The sequence below is a fragment of the Syzygium oleosum genome, unplaced genomic scaffold (assembly GCF_021117445.2).
Source record: "Syzygium oleosum isolate NSW1041296 unplaced genomic scaffold, Sole_v2.1 Sole_v2.05, whole genome shotgun sequence".
In the NCBI taxonomy this organism is placed as follows: Eukaryota; Viridiplantae; Streptophyta; class Magnoliopsida; order Myrtales; family Myrtaceae; genus Syzygium; species Syzygium oleosum.
In genome coordinates, this window is record NW_026607489.1 from 8,746,856 (window position 1) to 8,772,027 (window position 25,172).

Below are 25,172 nucleotides of genomic sequence, written 5' to 3' on the forward strand. Positions count from 1 at the left end.
TTTGGGCCCATACGCGGAAGCTAGTAGGCTACCGTCGTTTGACTGCTTTGGAAGTGGCAATTTCTAGCACGACCGGCTAACGAGACTCGAACATCACAAGAAGTTTCAGCTGATTTAGTTTGACGCTGACCGTGTTCGGGTCAGTTTTGTTTCCATCTGTCGTGTTTCGTCCAACTAACCCGACACGAAATCGATTCGTATGACCCGTTCAAATTAACGAGTTAGTGTCGATGTGACTGTTATGTGACCCCGTTTAGATATTATTATCTAAATGCTTATTTGTTCCGCGTTTTTTATTATTAAGATTTTCAATTGATGATATTATATTGAATATGGACACTTCTTCAATTCGATTTGATGATATGTTGACAGTCATTTACAAATTAAAACTTGGGACTACGTTACACATTGTATTAAAATTCACGGACTACATCGAACGAATTAAAAGTTCAAAAACTACATTACATATTGGGCCAAAGTTCAAGGACTGTTTCTGTCATTTTTCCTAGATTTTACAAAACATTGAAGATGTTTGAGCTAGTGTTGGTAGATGGGCCATGTGGCCGTGTTGACCTGGCAATCCGTTGTTTGTTCGTATCGCGAGAGTCGTGTTGTATTAACACGTTAACTTTTTTTGGATTGTATTTGTAGCTGATCATATCATATCTGGGTTTGTTTGACGGCATGAAAATTATACAAATAATCCATGAACTTTAATTCAATATGTAATGTCATCTTTGGTCTTTTGATTCTTAAACTACCAGTAAATGTTCAATTTAGTTCATAGACTATATAAAAATGTTCAATGTCGTGCTTCCGTAAATTCCAATTAACGAAATCTGCCGATATAGCTTCCAATACGTTAAATTTGAACGGTTGATAAAAAAAACAATAAGTATACGCGGATTATCCACGCCATCAAACAACGTTATGTTTGTCATTAGAGCAAAATAAAGGACTATATCGAATATTTACCAATAATTCATGGATCACATCGAATGAATAAAAAATTTAGGAACGACGTCGCACACCGGATCAAAGTCCACTAACCACCTCTCGTCATTTCCCCCTATCTTTGTATAGACACGGCTTGCGAACACGGATCACTGCCGCCCCGGCACCGGCACCGTACCGCCCGGCGGCACAATCGGACATTGACGTTGACCCTGTTTCTCGCGTGGGGTCCGGAAGACGAGAAGTTCCTGCGGTCGCTAGCAAAAGGCAGCACTTTTTCAAAGTGGGAACACGTATTGGTTGGCGACGGGAACAACGCCATTCCATCTTTATAAGCGAAAACGATCAGTCACAAGGACACGTGTCATTTTGGACCGCCGATAAACTTTCAAGTCTTCAAACCAAAACGCAAAAATACTCCGACTTGATATATTTAAGGAAAAAACAAGCCCACAAAAAATAATCTTAAATTGCGCTCATTATGATAAGATTACTCTAATATCGTTTTTATTTCATTTAAATTACGTGGGCGTCTATATAGATATAATCTTGACGGAAGGTAAATATGTTATGCAGGTACGAGTTTGAAATTTTCAGTATCACGGATGTCACGAAAGAGCGTAATTTAAGGTTTTTGGTGTTTTTTTGCCGTATTTTTAATTTCGCAGAAAACGGTAAAAAAATAAAGAAAAAAGGAAAAACAAGGTTGCAAAGTCAATAATCAAACGTACGGTAGAAGCAGAGGACCGTTGACCAGTTCATCGCAGGTCCGACTAGAATGACTCATCTTCCATGAAGCAACCCCCGTTCACGGCGGCTCTGCTCACTCTTCTTCTTCCTTGCCTCCTTCCTCCCTCCTCAGCCTCGCCTCCGTCGCCAAACTGAACTGAGCAAGACTCCCCAACACAATCTCTCTTTCACTCTCTCTCTCTCGGCTACTCCGACATGGACTCCAGCCTCCAAGCAGTCGTCGCCGCCGCCGCCAGCTTCGTCGGCGTCTCCCTCTTCTTCGTCTTCCTCGCCTTCACCTGCAACCGCCGCCGCAAGCGCAACCTTGGCCGCGAGGTCCGGGTCCAGACCCGGTCGATCTCGAACCCGGAGGAGGAGCTCTCGTCCATCGCCGTCGACGAGAGCGCCTCCTTCGACCCCAAGCTCCGGATCTCCATGGACGAGCTCCGGAAGGCCACCAAGAACTTCCACCCCCGGCAGATCGTCGGCGACGGCGGCTTCGGCCTCGTCTTCAAGGCCCGCCTCACCAACGGCCGCACCGTCGCCGTCAAGAAGCTCGAGCCCGACGCCTTCCAGGGGTTCCGCGAGTTCCGGGCCGAGATGGAAACATTAGGTAATCTTCAGCACCCGAACATCGTCACAATCCTGGGCTACTGTACGTCGAATTCGGATAGAGTTTTGGTCTACGAGTTCATTGAGAGAGGGAGCCTGGACCAGTGGCTGTACGACACGACGGCGTCGCCGGAGAACGGCGACAGCTCGGGGTCGAAGAGGTTGCCCCTGTCGTGGGACACTAGGATGAAGATAATCAAGGGCGTGGCCAGTGGATTAGCGTATATGCACGGACTGCCGACGCCGATCATTCACAGAGACATCAAGGCCAGCAATGTGCTATTGGACGCTGAATTCGAGGCGCACATCGCTGATTTTGGGCTGGCGAGGATGATCGAGGCCTCGCAATCCCACGTGTCCACGCAATTCGCCGGGACCATGGGGTATATGCCGCCGGAGTACAAGGAAGGGTTCACGGCCGCGACCGTGAAGGCCGATGTGTATAGCTTCGGAATTCTGATGCTCGAGATCGCGACGGGTCGGAGGCCCAATTTGCCGGTGATGGATAGGGGAAAGGAGGTCGGGCTGGTTGTTTGGGCTCAGAACATGGTGGCCGAGAATCGGCAGATGGAGATGGTCGATCCCGCCGTTTCCAGGGACGGCCTGGTCAAAGCCGGTGTGGAGGCGTGCTTCAACATTGCGTGTATGTGCACTAGCGAGCTTTCGAAGGAAAGGCCAGGTATGAGCCGAGTTCTCGAGTTGTTGAATTCTTCATTCGGATGAAAAATGGCGGAATTCATCGAAGGTATGATTTCTGCGCCAAAGTTAAACAACCCAGAAAGAGAAGGAAACAAGGTTAAGTTTGTTAGCCAGTAGTCTAGTTCTGGTGGCAATTAGAGGGTACTCTGTTTGTTGCCTCAATGAGAAAATGTGAATAGCTTTGTAGAGTTGATTGAGGTCTGAAGCAGGTAAATGACCTGCAGATGCAGCTTCTGTAATTGTTATATCGACTATATGAGAATGTATCTAAATAGATTTCGTGGCCATTGCAAGACTGTGTCCATTGCACTTGATGCTGTTGTGAATCCGGATTTGCTTTGATGAAGGTCTCCTATTTGAGATAGATTGAAACAGAGAGTCTAGTTTCTTTGCTATTTTCACATGCTGATGCAAGGATCTTCTTGGTCTGCATCATCATGTCAATCTCATCTCCAATATGCTTCCCTAGAAACCTCCTCATTGAACATTTTGGAAACAGAAGCAGTTGATGCCGAGTTAACTTTGTTGGTCCATCTATGATATAGAGCGAAAGATGGAGACTGAGTTCCGGATCGAGAATTTCGCTTTTAGACTTTATGATACTTGTTTTGAGGTCGTTACATGTATGTCCTTATCGATCCTGCAAAGGATGTGTTTTCTCGAAGTTGTTTTGATCTCTCCTCCCTCCTTATCTGGGCTTGAATTGGTTGAAGTAGTTCTGCAAAAATGTTTTGACGTGTTCTCGCTCCTTGTCGATGAAATGCTTCAGATAAAGAATGGTGACCATCTCTTTGAAACTATGTCAAATGAATTCGAGCGACATGACGAAACTTGAAGCATGCCTTTGTGCGAATGATTCGATAAAAGCGTTGACGGTTCGATGGGGGTTATTATTTCTTGAGTAATTGCTAAACCCATGAACTTTTGTGTGTGAATACGAGCTGTTTGGTTTTATGCAAATCCTGCATTTTCCAGGATTTTTCCAGGAACCAGTCCCTGTTTACCGTTGCTAATCGCCGGCAGAGAAGCGTCCTAGTGTCTGGTCAAAGTATTAGAGATTCTCGATGTCGTACAAAGCAATGTAGACACCTTTTAAGTCTTTGCCGTCCCAGCGAGTTGGTTTTGGATCTTCTGAAAGGATTGGCAACGTCCATCCTTTTAACCGATCGCGAGGCGCAAAATCGAGCATGCAAACCGGATTTTACGTGCATTCCACCTGATCTAAGAGCGTGGGCGACCCCAAAACGCGCATGTTGACCCTTTTGTCCATCTGAGCATTGAAGTCTAAAAGGGAATATTCTTGTAATTTCATTTAAGTCAACAAAAGGATATGCCTGAATCAAGACCCCGGTTGTCTGGGCAAAAGAATTGCCAAGGCTGCACATCATTAATTAGTCGGCTAGTCTCACGGGCCTTCCTTGTTTTGTGGGTTATATTATAGGTAATCTCACGGGCCTTTCTGAAGTTTGAACGTTCACAAACGTCAAGGTCATGCTCCCGCGTGGAATGTCGGCAGTCTAAGTAGTAAGTTACACGGACACCATTCATATTTATTTTTGGTTTAGTTTAGAATTAGGTTTGTGTCCTATTTATGAAGGTAGCCTCATTCCAAGAGCGTTCAATAGTGTAAACACCCACTCAATTTGCACTCGCTGAAATTTCCGTTGGCATTGTTTGAGAGAAAATTCTTAGGGATAATGATACAAATGATCCCTGAACCTTGATACAATATGTAATGTGGTCCATGAACTTTTAATTTGTTTAATGTGTCCTAGAACTTTCGCACTATATTCAATGTGGTTCTTGAACTTTCAATTTGTTCAATATGGTAATTGGACTTTTGGTACATGTTCAACTCAGTTCCTGAAGTATATGAAAATGTTCAATGTTGTCACACACAACATTGAACATTTTCATATACTTCAGGAACTGAGTTGAACATATACAAAAAATTTAGGGATCATATCGAACAAATTGAAAGTTCAAGGATCACATTACATGCTAGGTCAAAGTTCATGGATTATTTGTGTCATTTTTTTCAATTTCTTATGTAAACCTTAACTTCGCATGCTTTTGGTAATAAAAACTTTTCCCCCGTAAGTATCTATGGTATCTAAAATGAAAAAAAAAAGCCCGATAAGAAGTTGAAATCATGATTAATGGATTCGCAAAGGTTCCCTTCATTCAATGAGGAATGGAAATTAAAAAGAAAAGGTGAAGTCCTTTTCTCATTTTGTTTGAAAAGAGGTCCCGATATGCAAAATGAGCCACCATTTAAAGAAGCAGAAGATGAGACATAGACCATTCAACAAAAGTTTCCCTTGCGGTGAAGGCCCCGAGTCTTTCGAGTTTAGAACCAAATTTATAATAATAATTTCTCATCTTTCTGAACCCTTAATCCTCAATTTTTCACTATAATCCCAAATATGCGTGAAGGTGTTGATAAATACGTGGGTTTCTGATGATTGACCTTTAATTGGCCATGATGTTGATAATTTTGAAAAAATTAACAGTAACTTTTGGACGCGATGATAGATTTGAGACTTTGAGACATAAAATAGTTCGAGGCAGAATTAATATTGAACCTAAAGTTGAGAGTTTTTAAGGGAATTAGGTCGAGGGAAAAGAGAAAAGTATAAAAAGAAGTCAGCCTCAACTTTTCCTCGTTTACACTCTGCATCTACCTAATTTCATAATTCACATTTCGCTCCATCTAAATTTAATAGATCTTCACTTTCACTTTGTCCTCCGTTTCATCTCAGATTTTGAGGTGTAAGCATGATTTCTAAAAGTCTCGAGATCTAAATTGTAGGTTTCAAAAGTAGATGATGTACAGTGACGGATGGAGAGATGGTTATAGTTATGTTCGCGATAGACAAAAGAAAGAGAAAGAGAGAGGTAAAGTCAATGGAAAATGGTTCACGCTTGCCCTTCCCATGGATTGTTTCTTTAGATTATGGATTAATACCGCGAAAAATTTCAAACCGGTATATTTGTGATAAATTTACTTCAAATTAATTTTTTGAACATAAAAAACCCTAAACTGGTACACCTATAATAAATTTACCAATTGTTAGTTTCTGTTAAATTTTACCGTTAAATTGCTGAGTTGGATGATACGCGACAGTTGACGGGTATACCAGTTTGAGGTTTTACCTCTGTTTGTCACATGTGTGTCCATTTGTGGTTTTTCGTGGTATTAGTCCATTTTAACTAAACTAACGGATGATAAATTTGTAAAAATTAGTTTGGGATTAATATATTACAATTGTACCAGTTTAGAGTTTTTTGAGGTATTAACCCTTAGAGAGAGAATGTGAAGAGAGAGGGGACAGGTGAGCCCAGTGAGGACACGTGTCCTTCAGCCAATGGACTAGTGCAAAAATGAGGTGTCATCAGAGTTCTACCCAATATTTTGCGCAAGGCTCTTATGCTAATAAAGCCATATGATAAATGCTAGAAACGAAATTCAGGTTTAAAAAAAGGAAAAATCAAAGAAAAATGATTAACTAACGGTGCTGTCATTTTATGGGAGAATGACGGTCAACTCTTGACCACAAAAGCATTTTTCCACGGAAGTGGCGTTATTTTTAATAATGTATGGAGGATTATTTACCCAAGATTATGCATAATTGAATCAAAAGAAAAAAAAAACTTGCTAGATTATAGCCAATCCTCCTGCGAGTTAAAGAAATATTCTTCTGCTTGTCAGGTTATAATTCCCAATGTTTATTTCATTGTTGCTAAATCATTATAATGTATATAAAAGGCATAATAATCGTATACATGACTACTGTGTAAATATCCTCGTTCAAACCTATCACTAGCACAAATTTTATTTACTCTAGTCATGAACACTTCATCAGTACAGTTTTAAAATATGTGTTACTAGTTTGAGGTTTTGGTGAGACTAGCTAGTCTACAAAAGCAACAACTCAAACATGAAAAATATGGAATCGAAGACATGACATGGATTCAAAGACAAATCTGACTCATCATATTATGCAATTTTACTTGAATAAATGTTATCTTTTACTAAGCTTCTATCAATTTTCTCATATTTCACTTTATAATTAAAGTTTACAAAATATTTTATCTCGTTCTTTGGTCTATGGCTTATCATTTGCTAGTGTGAAGTGCACCATCATTATATATTTTGTCTTGCTCTAATATAACTTTTAGTTCTCGAAATTAATTAAAATTTCCGTTTCTCTTTTGGATATTGTGCGTGACATATTACTAATAAATCTTGGTACAGACCATAAAACTTAAAATAAACATGAAAGACTGAATTTTACGATGACTTTTTGATGCCAGAGAAAGCGTAGAAAAGTAGGAGGCAACAAAAGTGAGAACTGAAATGGATAGGTCGCTCGCCGCTCGTAGGTAACTAACGTAAGAGATAAAAGTAATACTTGTCACCTGTAAGAATTCACCCAAGGGACAAGAGTATCTAAAAGCTCAATTAGTTTTTATCAAAATATCTCTGCCTTTGTTATTCATCATAGCACATCTATATAGAGCATGGAACAACCCTCCAAGCTTGAGTAATTACTAAGACTCTTTGGAAAGACAAAAGACTCATAGAAAAGACAAACAACATTTACAACCATAAATAAATAAGGACTCTAGAAACTTGAACGACGTTAACTAGACCTTGAAAATATACGAGAATTAAATGTAATCGATTGAAGGTCTCCATGACTTTGCCATTTCCAAAGTGGATAATTAATGGCCTTTGAAGGAACCAAACAACCTTCGGTTCGTTGTGATCGAAGAGTTGACTTGGAATGACAATATCGACAAGAGCCGACTTGGTACCGATAGTATCGACAAGAACTCGATGTCTCAAAAATGCTCCGGCATCACTTTTGTTCCCTATGGGTGATTATAATTGTGCTAATCGATACGGTTCTTAACTTTATTATTCTTTTAGAGGGTTTAGCTTTTGTAATTTTGCAGCACAAGGGCCATTTTTTACAATTAATTTTGAAAATTTTGAACTCCAGTTGCCCAGCTGAGTCCGACTAACATAATGGCCCTGTTTGGTTTAGCATTTGAAATGCTCATTTAGGCTCTAAAGTCCCTTGGCCAAATGCAAATGGTGTTTGACAATTTTTTTTACTCATTTTGAGGAGATGCAATTGAATTTGGAATGCTCCCCAAGGGACCTTTGGCCAATGCTCCACTGGAGGTGCTTTGGGAAGTTACATTTTCGGAATGCAACTTACACTGTTCATCTTCCCTAGACGGAGGGTCGGCGTGGCCAAGACCGCCAATGGGCTTAAGTCCAACCCCTAACGACCCTGCCCGGGGGTCGCGTGACAAAGGCGGTGGTGGCCGGCGACCAGATCTGGCCGTCGACGGTTGGCCGTGTAACGCCCCCATCTCGGGATCATTAACGTGACGTTCCGTTCATTGTTATCTTTTTAATAAGCACAAGCGAAAACGTAAACTCGGGACAATTACATTCAGAACAATAGCGGAATTTAGACAAGCAGTATTATGAGCAAACATTATGTTTATAGTGCATGCAAACATATTTTAACAAGCCCTTCGGGCCATGGCAAACAACACATATTTCACACGCATATTCTAGAGGCTCATCCGTTCCTAGCCGACTATGAATAACAAAACTCGGCTTGGGCGATCCTATCCCCTCTACTTCATCTTCTCGCTTCTAACTCCATCCACATCTCCTCCCCGCTTCCCGTCCACATGGCTGATCTACACTCCACCCGTGGCATGCCCCGGAGCCGGCCCGCCTACACCGCGAAAAGGTCCATTGAACCCACATAGGGGCCCAACCCATTCTCCGTCAGTGTAGCCATGCCATGCTACGTATGGGTGAGGCACCAAGTCCGTTAGGCCCTCATCGACCATCACATACGTCGTGATTCGGCGGTAGGCTCGGCCTTCTCGGGCATCTATAACGGTGAGCACTTCGGCTCTCATTTCCACGGGGTTGCCGAACCGGGTCGGGGGAGACGCCATTCTTCGGACCTGAAAAGGAAACAACGGGGGAAGAGTCGGGGAGACTCAGCAAGTAAACCTACTAATATCAAGCGAGGACGAGGGGATCGCCGTTAACATAAGTCGGCTCTTATCACACCCGCATCAATGGCAGATCAATAGCAAAGTTCATACAAGTGAATACCACGCATGGCTATTACGTGTGCATTTTACCAGCCAAATCTCCGTTCTAGCTCAAGACAAACATCAAACATGAAACATGGTCAAATCAAGGGATTGAACCAACTACGACCAACCAAACGACCGAGAAACGGTCAAAGCAAACCGTGTCACAACGCATCACAACTTCCTTTCCCGATATTAGAAAATTTACTTACTCTACGAAATAGAACTAGAACAAGAAAGGAACACGGGAGTCTCGGCGGTTCTCGGGCTTGAACACGAACACACGGGCCTTGGATGTGGCTTCCTATTGACTGAACAACAAGGAGAGACACGGGCTAGTCGGTGAGCTCTCTCTCTCTTTCTCTCTTTCTCTCTTTCTCGACGTGAACAAGAAGCAAAGAAGCAAGAAGTGAGATGGTGATGGCGTGAGAATGAAGAAGGACTAAGTCTATTTATAGACAACCCAAACTTGCTCAACAAGTTGCTAATCAAAGCTTGCTTAAGAAAATACATGGCCATCATGACAAGCCCCTCAAAGTCTAAGATCATTTAATGCTTGTCATCATGATAGGGCGTCCAAAGTCTAAGCCAATTAATACTAGTCATGATGATGGGGTATCAAAGTCCAACTTCAATTAATAAGGGTCATAATGAAGATGACCTAGAAAAATCTAAGCCATAATTGCCCCAAATCTCTCTCTCTCGGTCCTTCCCCCTCTCTCTCGGCTATTCTCTCCTCTTGGTCGACTCTCCTCTCTCTCGGCATTTCTCCCTTGGCCGATCTCCAATTAAAGCTTAGCATAGCTCATTTGAAAGCTCAGAATGAGCACATTAAATCACCATAAGACATCAAGTTGAGATTCCAACGTTCCCATATAGAAAATGATGAATCTTTGAAATCTGACAAAACCGGACAGTTTTGCACTGTTCACGAAATCGGACTTGAAAACATAGTAAATAGACTCCAAAAATTCTCAAATTTGAATATGTCATAAACAAGGCCTTAACAAATATTTTTCATGAAGAACACGAAATCTGAATCTTTCTGTACACACAACTTTTTATAGCTCAAAGATAGACTAAAAACAATTCGCTAGGACAGAATTCTTGTTTCTCAAAGTAAGCTCTTTCCAAAATCCAAATCATCTCGAAAAATTCCCAAATTTATATATGTTATAAAAAAGGAAGTCCTCAACAAATTTTGTGAAAGAAACTTTTCCAAAATCGGCCCAGAAAAGCTTGTAGAAGATAAAGAAAGTGTGAACATCACCGAAATACCCATTCTGGGTAGTTTTACACGGTCCGGAAATTAGGCTGTCGTACTATTCATATCAAGTCCAAAAATTCTGAAATTAAAGTATGTAAAACTTCAAGATGTTTGGAGAAACTTTCAAGAAGGAAGTGTTTGGAAATTCGGATCACAAAAGTCTCCACAAAAATAACAAAACGAAGGGTACAAAGGATCCGAAATTGGTTTTTCCAGAACAAGAGTAAAAATTGGTTCCAATTGAAAAACTACCAAACTTAAATCATAACCATTTCCCAGGGACTGAAATTGAGGATGTTACAGGCCGGCGACCAGATGTGGCCGGCGGCGGTGGCATGTGGTTTAGCTCCACTGGAGCTTTTTTTTTTTTTATAAAAAAATTAGCAAAAGTCCTTTAGCCCAAGTTAATTTTAAAAAACACTTACCAAACACTTTTGCATTTCGGAAAATCCCTTTAACCTAAAGTTATTTGCATTCCCCCAAATATATTTCTCCAAAGTCGAACCAAACGGGTCCAATGTAAGATTTGTGGCTATTGAAGCATCGTTACAAATGCAGTGTAACGGTACGGTTAGCCTAGCCGGGCCCAAAATCAAACTTCACGGTCTCTTGGGTGAAAACGAGAGGTCCGGAAACGTAATTCAGGATTCCATGAAGCAACCCACCTCAACGGCGGCTCTTCTCAGTCTTCTTCTTCTTCCACCTCCCTCTCTCTCTCTCTCTCTCTCTCTACTCAGTCGACTTCTCTCTCCTCCTCCTCCTCCTCACACCCACCTCACTCATCTAACTAAACTCTGACATGAAGCACCACCTTCAAAAAGTCGTCGTCGCGGCTGCGATCTTCATCGGCGCCCACCTCTTCTTCGTCTTCCTCGTCTTCGCCTGCTGCCGGCGCAGGTGGAACCGTGGCCGCTCCAAACCGGAGGAGCTCTCGTCCATCGCCATCCACGAGAGCGCCTCCTTCGACCCCAAGCTCCGAATCTCCATGGAAGAGCTCCGGAACGCCACCGAGGACTTCCACCCCCTGCGGATCATCGGCGACGGTGGCTTCGGCCTCGTCTTCAAGGCCCGCCTCGCCAACGGCCTCACCGTTGCCATCAAGAAGCTCGAGCCTGACGCCTTCCAGGGGTTCCACGAGTTCCGGGCCGAGATGGAAGCCTTATGTAAGCTTCAGCACCCGAACATCGTCAAAATCCTCGGGTACTGTATGTCGAATTCGGATAGGGTTTTGGTCTATGAGTTCATGGAGAGAGGGAGCCTCGACCAGTGGCTGTACGACACGAAGTCGTCATCGGAGAACAGCGAAGTCTCGTGGTCGAAACCCTCAGTCGAGAGGTTGCCCTTGTCCTGGGACACTAGGATGAAGATAATCAAGGGTGTGGCCAGTGGATTAACGTTTATGCACGGATTGCCGACGCCGATCATACACAGAGACATCAAGGCAAGCGACGTGCTGTTGGACGCCGATTTCGAGGTGCACATCGCGGATTTCGGGCTGGCGAGGAAGATTGAGGCCTCGCAATCCCACGTTACCACGCAACCCGCCGGGACGATGGGGTATATGCCGCCAGAGTATAAGGACGGATACAGAAGGGTGACCGTGAAGGCTGATGTGTATAGCTTCGGGGTTCTGATGTTCGAGATTGCGACAGGTCTGAGGCCCTATTTACCGGTGGTGGACAGGGGAGAGGAGGTCGAGCTCACTGTTTGGGCTCGGAACATGGTGGGTGAGAACCGGCAGATGGAGATGGTCGATCTCGCTGTTTCAAGGGACGGCCTGGTCGAAGCTAGGGTGAAGGAGTGCTTCAGCATTGCGTGTATGTGCACTAGGGAGCGTGCAAAGGACAGGCCGGGTATGAGCCGAGTTCTCGAGTTGTTGAATCGGCATTCGGATGAAAACGGTGTAATTGATCGAAATATGGTTTCTTTGCCAAAGTAAAATTACCCAGAAAGAGAAGGAATCAAGGTTAAGCTTGTGAGTCAATAATAGTCTAGTTGCGGTGTCTAGTAGAGGGTACTCTGTTTGTTTCCTTAATGGGAAAATGTGAATAGCTTTATAGAGTTGATTGAGGTCTGAAGCAGGTAAATGACCTGCAGTTGCAGCTTCTGTAATTGTTAATAGATACTAACATCGGCAATATGAAGTTGTCTCTAAATAGATTTCTTGGCTATTTCAAGACCGTGTAGATAGCAGTTAATTGCTGTGGTGAATCCGGATTTGCTGGAATGACCGTCTCCTATTTGAGAATGATTGAAACAGAGAGTCTAGTTTCTTTGCTATTTTCACATGCTAATGCAAAAGATCATCTTGGTCTGCATCATGTCAATCTCATCGCCAATTTGTTTCCCCAGAAACATCCTCATTGCATATTTTGGAAACAAAAACAATTGATGCTGAGTCGACCTGTTCGGTTCGTCTTTGATTATAGAACGAACAACTGAGATCGAGTTTCCCTTTGAGGATTTCGCTTAGACTGTATTATACCTTGTCTGATGCCATTACCTGCATGTCCCTATTAATCCCACAAAGTATGTCTTTTCTCGAAACCATTTTGATCTCTCTCCCTCCTTATCTGGGCTCAGTTCTGTTGAAGCGGTGCTGCAAAAATGTTTCCATGCGTGGTCACTCCATGTCGACGAGATGCTTTCACATAGAGAACCATGATGCGTGAATAATTCGATAAAAGTAATGGTGGTTGGATGGGGTTATTATATCTCGACTAATTGCCAAACCCCATGAAACTCTTGTGTGAATATGAGCAGTTTGGTCTCTGTGATCCTGCATTTACTAGGTACCAATCTTGCCGTCCCGGCCAGTGGGTCATTGCTTGCTTCCAGAGCATGTGAGCCTAGCTCAAGCGCACCCGTCTGATCCAAGAGTGTACGTGAGGTTGGGGGCTCACGGGCACCCAAAACGTGCAAGTCTTTCGATACCATACCCTTTTGTCCATATCGGCACTGGTCTAAAGGGGAATGTTCTTGTAATTTGAGAAAATAGTCTAGTGGCAATTGGAGGGTAGTCTGTTTGTTGCCTTAATGAGAAAATGTGAATAGCTTTATAGATTTGATTGAGGTCTGAAGCAGGTAATGACCTGCAGATGCAACTTCTGTAATTGTTGATAACTTAATACATACCAGATAGACAATACGATATCATATCTAAATAGATTTCTTGGCTATTTCAAGACCGTGTCCATCGCAGTAAATGCTGTTGTCAAGCCGGATTTGATGGAACGACGGTCTTCTATCTGAGAATGATTGAAACAGAGAGTTTAGTTTCTTTGCTATTTTCACATGCTAATGCAAGGATCATCTTGGCGTGCATCATGTAAATCTCATCTCCAATATCTTTCCCCGGAAACATCCTCATCGAATATTCTCGAAACAAAAACAATTGATGCTGAGTTGACGTTGTTGGTTCATCTATCATTATAGAACGAAAAATTGAGATTGAGTCACACCCCGAAACCAACAAGAATGGAAGAATAATAAACCAACGAGTTTGTTATCTTAAATCAATAATATTTCTCAAATCAAGAATGGGAGTATTTATGCTATGAAAATACTCATTTCAATCAATAATATCAAAACAAATATTAATGGTCTAGCTCATTAATCAATCTCAAATAACATGTCAATGGTTTATTCCATTGACCAATCTCTAGCTTAGATATCAACAATGATTACGGATAACGCCCCGTGACAAGGATACTAAGCTTTTCCATTAGCTAGGTTTCCACCTATATTGCTGGTGGCTGGGCCACAAGAATATCATAAACTAGTATGCATACCCGCAAGTCCCTTAATGGGCTCATAGAGCTACAGGGCATCAACACCAACTCACAACAACATCCTTGACAATCCTCATAACTAAATCCATAAATCGATATCACAAATCGATTTACTAAACAAATCATACAATCTTTTGCGGCTAAACTCATCCACCATAATACCTTTTGCAATTTATTTCGGGAAAATTGTCCAAAAAATCATAATCCTATTGCATTTTTGCCAATTCAGTCTTAAACATTTTGATTTTGCCAATTGAGTCTTAAACATTTTCACATTTTGCCAATTGAATTTGTAACAGCCCGAATTTCGATGTAATTCCGGGATTAATAAAACTGATATTAATTCGCATTTCATTTTAGTAAGTCTCGCCCGGAGCTGATCACTCTCGGGATACTAACCAATGGGGTATGACTAACTAGAAAATGGTACGTGGACCGGGGATCCTATCGTGAAACGGACACCGATCACGAGAGACGCTGAGGGAATATTTTGAGCCAACGTGGGCCGATCGTAGGAAAAGGGTAATGGATTGGGTTTGGCTAAAGCCTACGATGTACAATAGGAACGCAGGTGATTCTGCAAGACCGAAAGTACATGTGGCCCACCAGTCCTGAACGTGAATCGAACGATCGTGACCTTTGGAACTAGTGATAATTTCTCATTCTCTCAATGATCAGAACCGTCACGACTCGGATAACCCTTGGTCGATACGCATAACCTCTAAACAGCCGCCCGTTAGTGAGAGACCCTGAAATTGAAAGTTTAGCGAGTTTTGTTCATGGAATTGGGCCCGGATTTCGATGTCGATTTTCGAAGGCTTAAGAGACTATTTTTGGGAATCTGACGTCATATCACGCTGGCCACACATGTTTGGAGTTAGTACGAGTAAAAATTGGAATTTCGGTCCGGGGATGAAAAATTACGATTTTGCCCCTCGGGACGCCAGAGTTGCTTTTCAAGGCCAAATGAGGTTATTTTTCGAGGTCGACGCCATTTTTGGGTGAACACGCATACCAGGAGTCGTTATGGCCAAAAATTGGAATTTCGACAAAAATTAAAAAAATAATATTATTTTATTCCCGAAACTTTGACGTGGATTTTCGAGGGCTTGCGCGATGAATTTCGCGATTCCGACACCGCATTATGTTGGCCACGCACATGGAGGGTTGGTACGGGCAAAAAATGGAACTTCGCCCCGGGACCGGAAAAATGACGGTTTTGCCCCTGGGCTATTTCGGGTCCGAATTTTTGGAAAATTATTTGGGATAATTATTGATGATTATCAGCTGCATTATTGGGGCTAAAGACCATTTTACCCTTCACTTTTTGGATAAGGATTAATTAGGGCCGTTAGATTAGGGGCGTTTTGGTCATTTTGCGTAGATTGGCGACACTTGGCGCCCTAGCCCCTATTATTTGACCAGAATTTAATCCTCTCTATCTCCTCTCACCCTCACTCTCGGCCAGAGCTCTCTCTCCCCTCCCGATCACTCTTTCTCTCCCATTTTCTCTCTCGGCTTGGCTTTGCCGGAGCGTCGCCGCCGGCCGCCGTGCCTCGCCGTCGAACCACCGCAGCGCCCAGCCTCAGCCTTGCCCCTGTCCGACCCTTTCTCTCTCTATTTCTCTCTCTTTCTTCCTCTTTTTCTCTCTTTCCCGTCCGGCAAATAGGGCCGCCGGAGCTTCGCCGGAGCTCGGATCGTTGTTCCGTCGCCACTCAGCCGTCCAGCCACGCTGTACGACGCCGACCGTACCTGTCCGTATGGTCGGTACTGTAGCGTCCGTACGGTACTGTTCCCCGCCGTCCGTACGGTCACTGTTCACGCCGTCCGTACACCGTCGCCAGTTCCACTGTTCACCAGTGATTGGCCGTCGTTCCTCGTCGTCTTGACCTTGGATTAAGTGAGTAAAATTCCTAAACCCGGATTAGGACTCGATAGTGCATTTTTCTCGGACTAGTTTAGGAATACTAGTACATGCCGAGAGGAATTAGTGTACCGATTGGTAAGAATTATTATCGGGAAAAATGTAGTGGATCAATGAGAATTTATTGCGTAGAGTAATTGGATTGATTGGCCAATTTAGGAGCCCATTGGTGGAATTGCCGGGTATGTCCGGGTTGACTGATTATATGTAATTCGTGCTTAATTGTGATTGATTGAGTACTGCTATGTCGCATGTTGGGTGGCTGATTTTTGTGGAGTGCGACTGGCCATTGTTTGGCTTGCAATTAATTATTGAATTGTGAATCGCACATTGGGCCACACGGTATTAATTGGGCCAATTGAGCACGTGTTGTGATATTGAGTGTTTGAATTTAATTGGTGCTCATGGTGCATTGCATTGCATAACATGGACACTCATTATGTACGCCTAGTGTGAGGCATGTGGGGAAATTATGCGAGAATGCGTGCCTGCCATGAGTGTGTGATCACCTAAAATACCCTGAAGCGTCATACGCTGGGTTCGGATAATAATGAGTTGTGTGATCACTTAAAGACCTTCGGGTCGTGACCTTCGGATCGATACCGTCCTCATGCACTTTGAAGCAGGACGATGCCCGGTACGTCCGGAAGACGACCATCCTCATGCACTTTGAAGCAGGCTCTGGTTCGTAAGGAGATCAGTGTTGCGCCTCATGTACTTTGAAGCAGGCTAGAGACACTGGGCCAGATCGGTTGCTGCGCCTCATGCACTTTGAAGCAGGCTAGACGCACCGGGCCGTGAATGTTGTTGACTCGAGTCGTAATAAATAATAAATTGGGCGATTGCCAGTGTGGGCCAGTGGGCCGGGAAATGCATGTGACATGTCGACGACATTTGCATGCATGAACATGCATGGACTGGCATGCGAGTGTGTGAGACTCGGTGCATGAGCATGTGATTGGCGTACGTGTGATAATGTGTGCCACGTACATGCCGTGATTATTATATATTGAACTGCCTAACCTGCAGGGTCAGAGAATTATTTGATTGTTGTTGCATTATGGTTTCAAATATTTATTTCCGGTCAGGAGATTGCATGCTAGCCTAGCCTAGGTTTAGGGATTGAACTCATTGAGATTCGTCTCACGGTTGTGTAAACCGAAACTTTTCAGACCCCCAGCCATAAAGATGCCAAACTCGCCGCTTTTTGGAATACCTGTACAGATACACCAGTATACTAGTACCTACCTCGCAGCAAATGGGGAATCGTATATAAGATATCGATCCATGGTGTTTGTAAACGTGGGAGAGTATTTTCATCAGACTCAGGAGTATGTGGCTTGGTGCCTAAGAGATGCCGACGGAAACCTAGGGCAACCCCTTAGGACCTTTGATGCGCCAATCGGTCAAAATGGATTGATGGAACCCATATATGCGGATGGCGAGGTGATCAATCCTCAGGATGTTTACGATGTAGATAGCGTTGATGAGCCTATGGATGGGGAGCCACAGGAACCACAGGTGATAGCTGAAGACCAAGACCAAGTTGCCGAGGAAGAAGACGAGCTGGAGGACATGGATCTGGATTCTGATGAAGACCACGGAGAGGTAGCTGAGGTAGGGTCAGATGTGGAGATAGGAGCTGATGAAGATGACGAGTTAGGTTTTTACCTAGATCCGGAGTTAGAGCTCGATTCAGAGGATGAGAGGATCGCGGCAGAGGCTATGGACTGGGAGGAGTCAGAGTCTAGTGAGGAGGCCTCTGAGGAGTCGTCAGACGATCACACCGAATCCTCAGACCCGGATTGGGAGCCGTAGAGAGAAGCCAGAGCTTGATAGGGAGGATCGTTTCTTTTTGTCTGCAATCCCCCTGGTAGGATTAGACGACTCACCCTAGCCACCGATCCTTTTTGCTTGTGTGGCTGTTTGCAGGTTTTTGAGCCGGGTGTAAACAAATATTGTAAAAAGGGTTTTCTATAGTAATGTAAGGATGTACATATTTTCTGCTGTGATCGTGTTTAATTGCTTGGCTATCTTTGGCTCATATTTTATAATTGTCAGGGTTTGTTTATTTCTTCCACTTGTGCTTGATCTCTGTTGGGCGTTGGGTCGGCGACGCTTCCTGGGAGTGTTGCACCATAATCGACCAAGGTAGGGATGTTAGCGCTTCGTGGGGTACGGGGCATGACAGAATTCATCCGACCAATTTTGGCCGGAAATCGCTGACGTGGACGTCAATCGTCCTATGTGGCGCGATTGGCATTGATGTGATAATTTTTAATAATATTTTAATATTTTTCTAATTTTCTAATTTTGTATTTGTTCTTTTCTTTTTCCTTTTTTCCTTTTTCTTTTCTTTTTTTTTTTCTTCCCTTCTTCCCCCTCTAGTCGGTCGCCAAGCCTCGGCAATCGGCCAAAGGCGAGGGCTGGCGAGGTTAGCCTCGCCCGCCTTTGGTGAAGCTCACCCCCGCCGGTCACTAGTGAGGGCAAGGCTCGCCTTTGCCAAAGCCGAAGGTAGAGGTGATCCATCCTCCTTCGCATGACATGCCAATCCATGTGCTATTCCTGGAAGTAGTGGACTTGCCGACCAACGTGGAGGCGGCCAAACCGAAGAAGGAGCCAAATATCCAAGCTGAGAAGCCAAAGACAAAGCGCACTCGGAACCAAAAGAATTGGCAACGTCCCAATAAATCAACAAACAAACCTGAGTCGAGAGCGCCGAGGACGTCACTCGAATGGGTGGGGGAGAATGTCACAATCCCAAGGTTTCCATGCGCCAAGGACCGTGACCAATCGAGAAAGAACGGGCCAGACATTCTAGAGCTTCCGGAAAATTCCTAGGGACGGGCGATATGATAATTGTGCCGTGTTCTAAGGAATTCTCGGCATAAATGCCGGTAATTGGTTGACGGGGAGATGTGATCTCCTCCGCTAGATTGAATGTTGATCAACGGATGTAACGAGTTGAGTCTTTGTATAAGTAGGGGTGTTCTCCCTCTCATTTGAAGCATCAAAAGAATTGAAGCACTTTCCATTCTCTCCTGGAGCTTCTCTCTCTAAACTTTCTCTCTCTACGATCCAGGCAAGCAAGTGAGCAATCGATCTATCAAGAAAAGGCTTCGCTTAGGCGTTCCAACAATCAAAGAAAGCCTAAGGTGCCGCACGGGTCCGATCCCAAACAACCGATCCGTGACAATTGACTATGCAATTGTCCTTGCGATGACTGACTTCGCTACTTCTTTTGTTTCATGAAAAGCGAATGATTCGAAGAATATTTGCATAAATATGATCGCTTGTATCGCTTGGAATAATTAGTTGATAATTTATGTCTAAATATTTTCATAAATGAGGAAAATATTGTTTTACTCTTTTTATAAACAATACGAGGGATTATATCTAGGAAAATATTTTCCGCACAATAAACGGAGCCTAAACTTACGCCCAAAGTTAGAGTTTGGAACCGCATTTATAATAATAATTTCTCTTCTTTGCTGGGGAGGGGAGGGCTAATTCCCTAAAAACCCTCAACTTTAGGTCTAATTTCGATTTTGCCCTGAACTTTTTCTTGGCCAAAAAAAACATTAACTTTCACTTTGGTCTTAAATCTACTAACACGTCCAACAATTGCCACTATTTTCTTCAAGATTATTAACATCAGGAGGCTGTTGTTGTTCCGTACGAAGGTGAAGGCGTTAATGGACCTCTAATTGTCCTCGATGTTGATAATTTTGAAAAAGCTAGTGGCGATTTTTGGACATGTGGGCAAATTTCAGACTTCGAGATAGAAAAAAAAGTACGAGACAAAATATGAATTGGACCTAAAGTTTGAGGTGTTTTTTAGGAAATTAGGTGGGGGAAAAGGGGAAAGTATAGAAAGAAGTCACCTCAACTTTTCCTCGATTACACTTTGCAGCTACTAATTTCATAATTAACATTTCACACCATATAATTTTAATAAATCTCTGCTTTCACTTCGTCCTTTGTTTCATCTTAGATTTTGAGGTGTGAGCATGATTACTAAAAATCTTGAGATCCAAATTGTAGGTTTAGAAATAGATGATGCACAATGATGGATTGAGAGAAAGAGAGAAGGTAAGGTCAATGATTGAACTAGATCCGGTGCTCATTTCTAATTTTTCTGAATGGCTTTAGGGGAATATGCAATCATCTGGTTTAAATTTTTGAGTGACGGAGAGCAAAGCTAAATTGACGGTTAAGTGTCACACAATATGAGAATTTGAGATTTATCTGTATATTCCGTATTTGATTGTTTAGATAGGACAATATGGGATTATGTAAGATATCCCTGTATTATTACATTTCACATATTATTTGTAAAACCAATGTATATTGCGATGAGCACGTAGTGTGCTATCTTTTAGATTGATAAATAGAAAGTAAAATATAAAATGACAACCGTCACCGTAGATATCACGATGAAATTATGTAGTATCCTATTTTAATCCTCTACATTGTGATGATGACCACCATGGTTGTTAGGGTTGCCGCCTAGGTAGTATGTCCATTGCAGGAATTGCGAGGTGGTCAGGTTTATAAAAATGCACAAATTTCAATGTACTATTTTAATAGATTATTTAAAAAATGAAACATTTCTTATTAACAAAAAACATCTCACTTCCTATTATCCTTGTCAAGTTATCCCTCATGTCATATTATAACATATGTTTGATCAGCGAAGTTTTAATTTTGAGAATGTTAATTGCACTGTACCACAAAGACAAAACTAATTGCACCTTGAAAATGGGAATTTTTTAATTTGATTGACATTGATGATGATAACTTCCGCAATTTTTGCAGTTTTGCAATATCAGGAGCATACGGCAAGTGCCTTGTAATCCTCCTCTTCCTTTACTTGTGGTGCCAGTTTTTGTAAGTTCATGGAAACTACTTCTTGAATGTAACACATTCTGTCTCTCTCAATTCTTAAGTATGTTCGCTTTCACTCCATAAATCTTTTATATACTACTATCACGGATGTTGATGTTTTGTGAAAACATGACTGCATGCATTAAATGTGAGGCTAGTTTTGTTCGCTATTTATAAAAAAAACAAAAACGTAATTCGGGTTTTAAGAAAAATTCAAGGCTAGTTTGAGCCTTTGAGGAATATGCCATTTTGAGTCGTGTAATTTGTGTCAAGTGTGATTTCTTTCCAACCGGTGGGAATTTGCAACGCAATGTCTTGTGCAGTTTCCCTCACATCTTCGCGTAAATTGGGGCTCCGTATGTAGTAGCGGGACGGCTAGCGTACGTACTGATGAGTTATATCCTAAACAGAATCAGAACAATCACACAGATAATAGAAAAATTGACACACGAGTTTACCCAGGTTCGCCCCAAAATAAGGTTACGTCCTGCAAAGGGATTCCATTATGATATTTAGGTTTACAACCACAACAATTCATCTCAATGATCTCTCATATGAGTACAATAAATGAGACTTAAAATGGGCCCAAATCCCAAACCTATCCGAATCCCTTTGATCCAATAACAAATGAGTCAACTTAAAACGCAAGCCTAAAAGAAAAAACCCGATGCTTGCTGTTCGGGCAGCGGGACTCCCGACATTCCGTGCGTAGATGTCACATGTTGTCGGTTCATACTTCGATTTATCTAAACTCACGTGGGCGTGCCTGGTACGAGAAACAAGGGTCCCCGAAGTATTCGCCAACTCCAACACATACGAGCAGCCGTCGGGTTACTTTAGAGTTTAACAATTTCTAACCCGGTGCGAAATCAGCCGATACAGGTCAAGACCGATTATGTTTTTGTCCACCCGCGAGACATGATTGAGGATCGAATTGTGCTCGTGGCCAGCTCATTAGCCACGAAATTGACTTGTGCGGCGTGCTCGAACTAAGGACCTAGTGGCGGCACAACATGTATGTGCCCCCTTTAGATATAATTAACGAAAAGCTTATTTTTTGATGCTATTTATTATCAAGATTTTAAATATGTGATATTTTGTTGAATACAAACATTTTCTTTAATTGGATTCGATAATACTTTGTTGACCACAAATCCGCTATTTAACCGTGTTACACGAGCCGTGCCGCCTAGTATGTCATAAAAGAGTCCTTAAAAATTCCATCATAGTACCAAAACTATGACTCCATCATACAAGCTTTAATAATGATAGTTTCATGTATCAATTGCAGAAGAAGACATGATGGTTGGGCAGTGGAAAACTTTAGTATTCAAATGCTCCATTTATTTCGTAGCAAATAAATATTAAAAAAAATTCAAAAATTGATTGTTTGCACCCCTTAAAATAGTTAGCCAATACAAAATATTGTTATTATTGTAAATAATTTATATCTAAAATATTTTTGTTAATGATAAAAATATTTTTCATTTGTTTGTTTTTGTAAGTGATATAAGTGATCATTTTTTCCCCACGAAGGGATCAGAGTTCGAACCCCAGCGTAGTCGTTAGGGATTCTTAAGTGTGGCGCCGTGGTGGTGGGTCCTGCGCTAGCGTCACCCCAGGTTTACCCCTCCGGCTGTCGGCCGTGCGGGGGGTTCCTGGGTCATCAAAAAAAATAAAAATAATAATAAATGATCATTTTTACGAAAATATTTTCTAAATCATACATTTTTCGCGAAACAAACGAAGCGTAAGAGTCAACTTATCTTATCAAACCAAAAATGTTAATTCTCGAACATAAAATTTTATTTTCACCCAGAAATGGAAAATTAAGGGAAAAACGATGAAAAAAAAAAAACAAGTACCATCGTCAATAATCGAACGTACAGTGGAAGTAGAAGTAGAAGTAGAACACCGTTGACTTGGTTCAGCAAAGTCCCGACTGGAATGACTCGTCATCATCCAGAGAAAATCCAGGAAGTAACCCACGTCAACGGCGTCTCTTCTCATTCTCCTCCTCCTTCCTCCTTCTCCTCAGACTCACCTCTGTCGTCTAACTAAACTCCCAAGCGCTCCCTCTCTCTCTCTCTCTCTCTCTCTCTCTCTGTGACATGAACCCCTACATCCAAGCAGTCGTCGCCGCTGCCGCGAGCTTCATCGGCGTCTCCCTCTTCTTCGTCTTCCTCGCCTCCACCTGCAACCGCTGCCGCAAGCACAACCGTGGCCGCGAGGTCCGAGTCCAGACCCGCTCGATCTCGAACCCGGAGGAGCTCTCATCCATTGCCGTCCACGAGAGCGCCTCCTTCGAACCCCAATCTCTGGATCACAATGGCCGAGCTCCGGAGGGCCACCGAGAACTTCCACTTCCAGCGGATCATCGGTGACGGCGGCTTCGGCCTCGTTTTCAAGGCCCGCCTCGCCAACGGCCTCACCGTTGCCATCAAGAAGCTCGAGCCCGACGCCTTCCAGGGGTTCCGCGAGTTCCGGGCCGAGATGGAAACCTTAAGTAAGCTTCACCACCCGAACATCGTCAAAATCCTCGGGTACTGTATGTCGAATTCAGATAGGGTTTTAGTCTATGAGTTCATAGAGAGAGGGAGCCTCGACCAGTGGCTGTATGATACGAAGTCGTCATCGGAGAACAGCGAAGTCTTGTGGTCGAAACCCTCAGTCGAGAGGTTGCCCTTGTCCTGGGACACTAGAATGAAGATAATCAAGGGCGTGGCCAGTGGATTAACGTTTATGTACGGATTGCCGACGCCGATCATACACAGAGACATCAAGGCAAGCGACGTGCTGTTGGACGCCGATTTCGAGGCGCACATCGCGGATTTCGGGCTGGCGAGGAAGATTGAGGCGTCGCAATCCCACGTTTCCACGCAACCTGCCAGGACGATGGGGTATATGCCGCCAGAGTATAAGGACGGATACAGAAGAGTGACCGTGAAGGCCGATGTGTATAGCTTCGGGGTTCTGATGTTCGAGATTGCGACGGGTCGGAGGCCCTATTTACCGGTGGTGGACAGGGGAGAGGAGGTCGAGCTCACTGTTTGCGCACGAAACATGGTGGGTGAGAACCGGCAGATGGAGATGGTTGATCCAGCTGTTTCAAGGGACGGCCTGGTCGAAGCGAGGGTGAAGGAGTGCTTCAGCATTGCGTGTATGTGCACTAGGGCGCGTGCAAAGGACAGGCCGGGTATGAGCCGAGTTCTCGAGTTGTTGAATCGGCATTCGGATGAAAACAGTGTAATTGATCGAAATATGGTTTCTTTGCCAAAGTAAAATTACCCAGAAAGAGAAGGAATGAAGGTTAAGCTTGTGAGTCAATAATAGTCTAGTTCCGGTGTCTAGTAGGGAGTACTCTGTTTGTTGCCTTAATGGGAAAATGTGAATAGCTTTATAGAGTTGATTGAGGTCGGAAGCAGGTAAATGACCTGCAGTTGCAGCTTCTGTAATTGATAATAGATACTACATCGACAGTAGGATATTGTAACTAAATAGATTTCTTGGCTGCTTCTAGACCGTGTCGATCGCAGTTAATGTTGTCGTCAATCCGGATTTGATGGAATGTCGACGGTCTCCTATTTGAGAATGATAGGGACAGAGAGTTTAGTTTCTTTGCTATTTTCACATGCTAATAATGCAAAGGATCTTCTTGGTCTGCATCATGTCAATCTCATCTCATCTCCAATATATTTCCCCAGAAACATCCTCATCGAATGTTTCGGAAACAAAAACAATTGATGATGAATCGACCTTGTTGGTCCATCTATCATTATAGAACAAAAAACTGAGATTGAGTTTCTCTTTGACGATTTCGCTTGGACTGTATTATACTTATTTTGAAGCTAATAGCGTGCATGTCCCTACCTATTAATCCCACGAAGGATGCATTTTCTGGCAACCGTTTTGATCTCCCTCCCTCCTCATCTCGGCTTGAATATGTTGAAGCAGTGCTGCAAAATTGTTACCACGCGTGGTCACTCCATGTCGTCGAGATGCTTTCCAGATAGAGAGTAGCGGCCACCGTCTCCTTGAATCCATGTCTTCATTTGGACGAAATGAAGTCGAGTGACATGATTGTTTCCCCGGAATTGATCCCGTGACGAAATAGCTTTCATACAGTTCTTTGGTTTTTAATTAAAGAAAAGAGACAAGTTCTGTAGCCATT

The 25,172-nt window shown here is 43.1% G+C and overlaps 2 protein-coding genes and 1 pseudogene across 2 annotated transcripts; all 3 read left to right on the forward strand.

Annotated features, from left to right (window-relative positions):
• Positions 1-1,733: 1,733 nt before the first annotated feature.
• Positions 1,734-3,279, forward strand: LOC115681716 (leucine-rich repeat receptor protein kinase EMS1-like). The gene has a single exon (XM_056311972.1). It carries the CDS (start codon positions 1,900-1,902, stop codon positions 3,016-3,018), a length of 1,119 nt encoding a protein of 372 aa, XP_056167947.1. The 5' UTR covers positions 1,734-1,899; the 3' UTR covers positions 3,019-3,279.
• Positions 3,280-11,009: 7,730 nt separating this feature from the next.
• On the forward strand, positions 11,010-12,674 carry LOC115681715 (putative serine/threonine-protein kinase). The gene has a single exon (XM_030605749.2). The coding sequence runs from the start codon at positions 11,199-11,201 to the stop codon at positions 12,336-12,338; it is 1,140 nt and encodes a 379-aa protein (XP_030461609.2). The 5' UTR covers positions 11,010-11,198; the 3' UTR covers positions 12,339-12,674.
• Positions 12,675-23,046: 10,372 nt separating this feature from the next.
• On the forward strand, positions 23,047-24,675 carry LOC115681714 (putative serine/threonine-protein kinase; annotated as a pseudogene).
• The last annotated feature ends 497 nt before the right edge of the window (positions 24,676-25,172 follow it).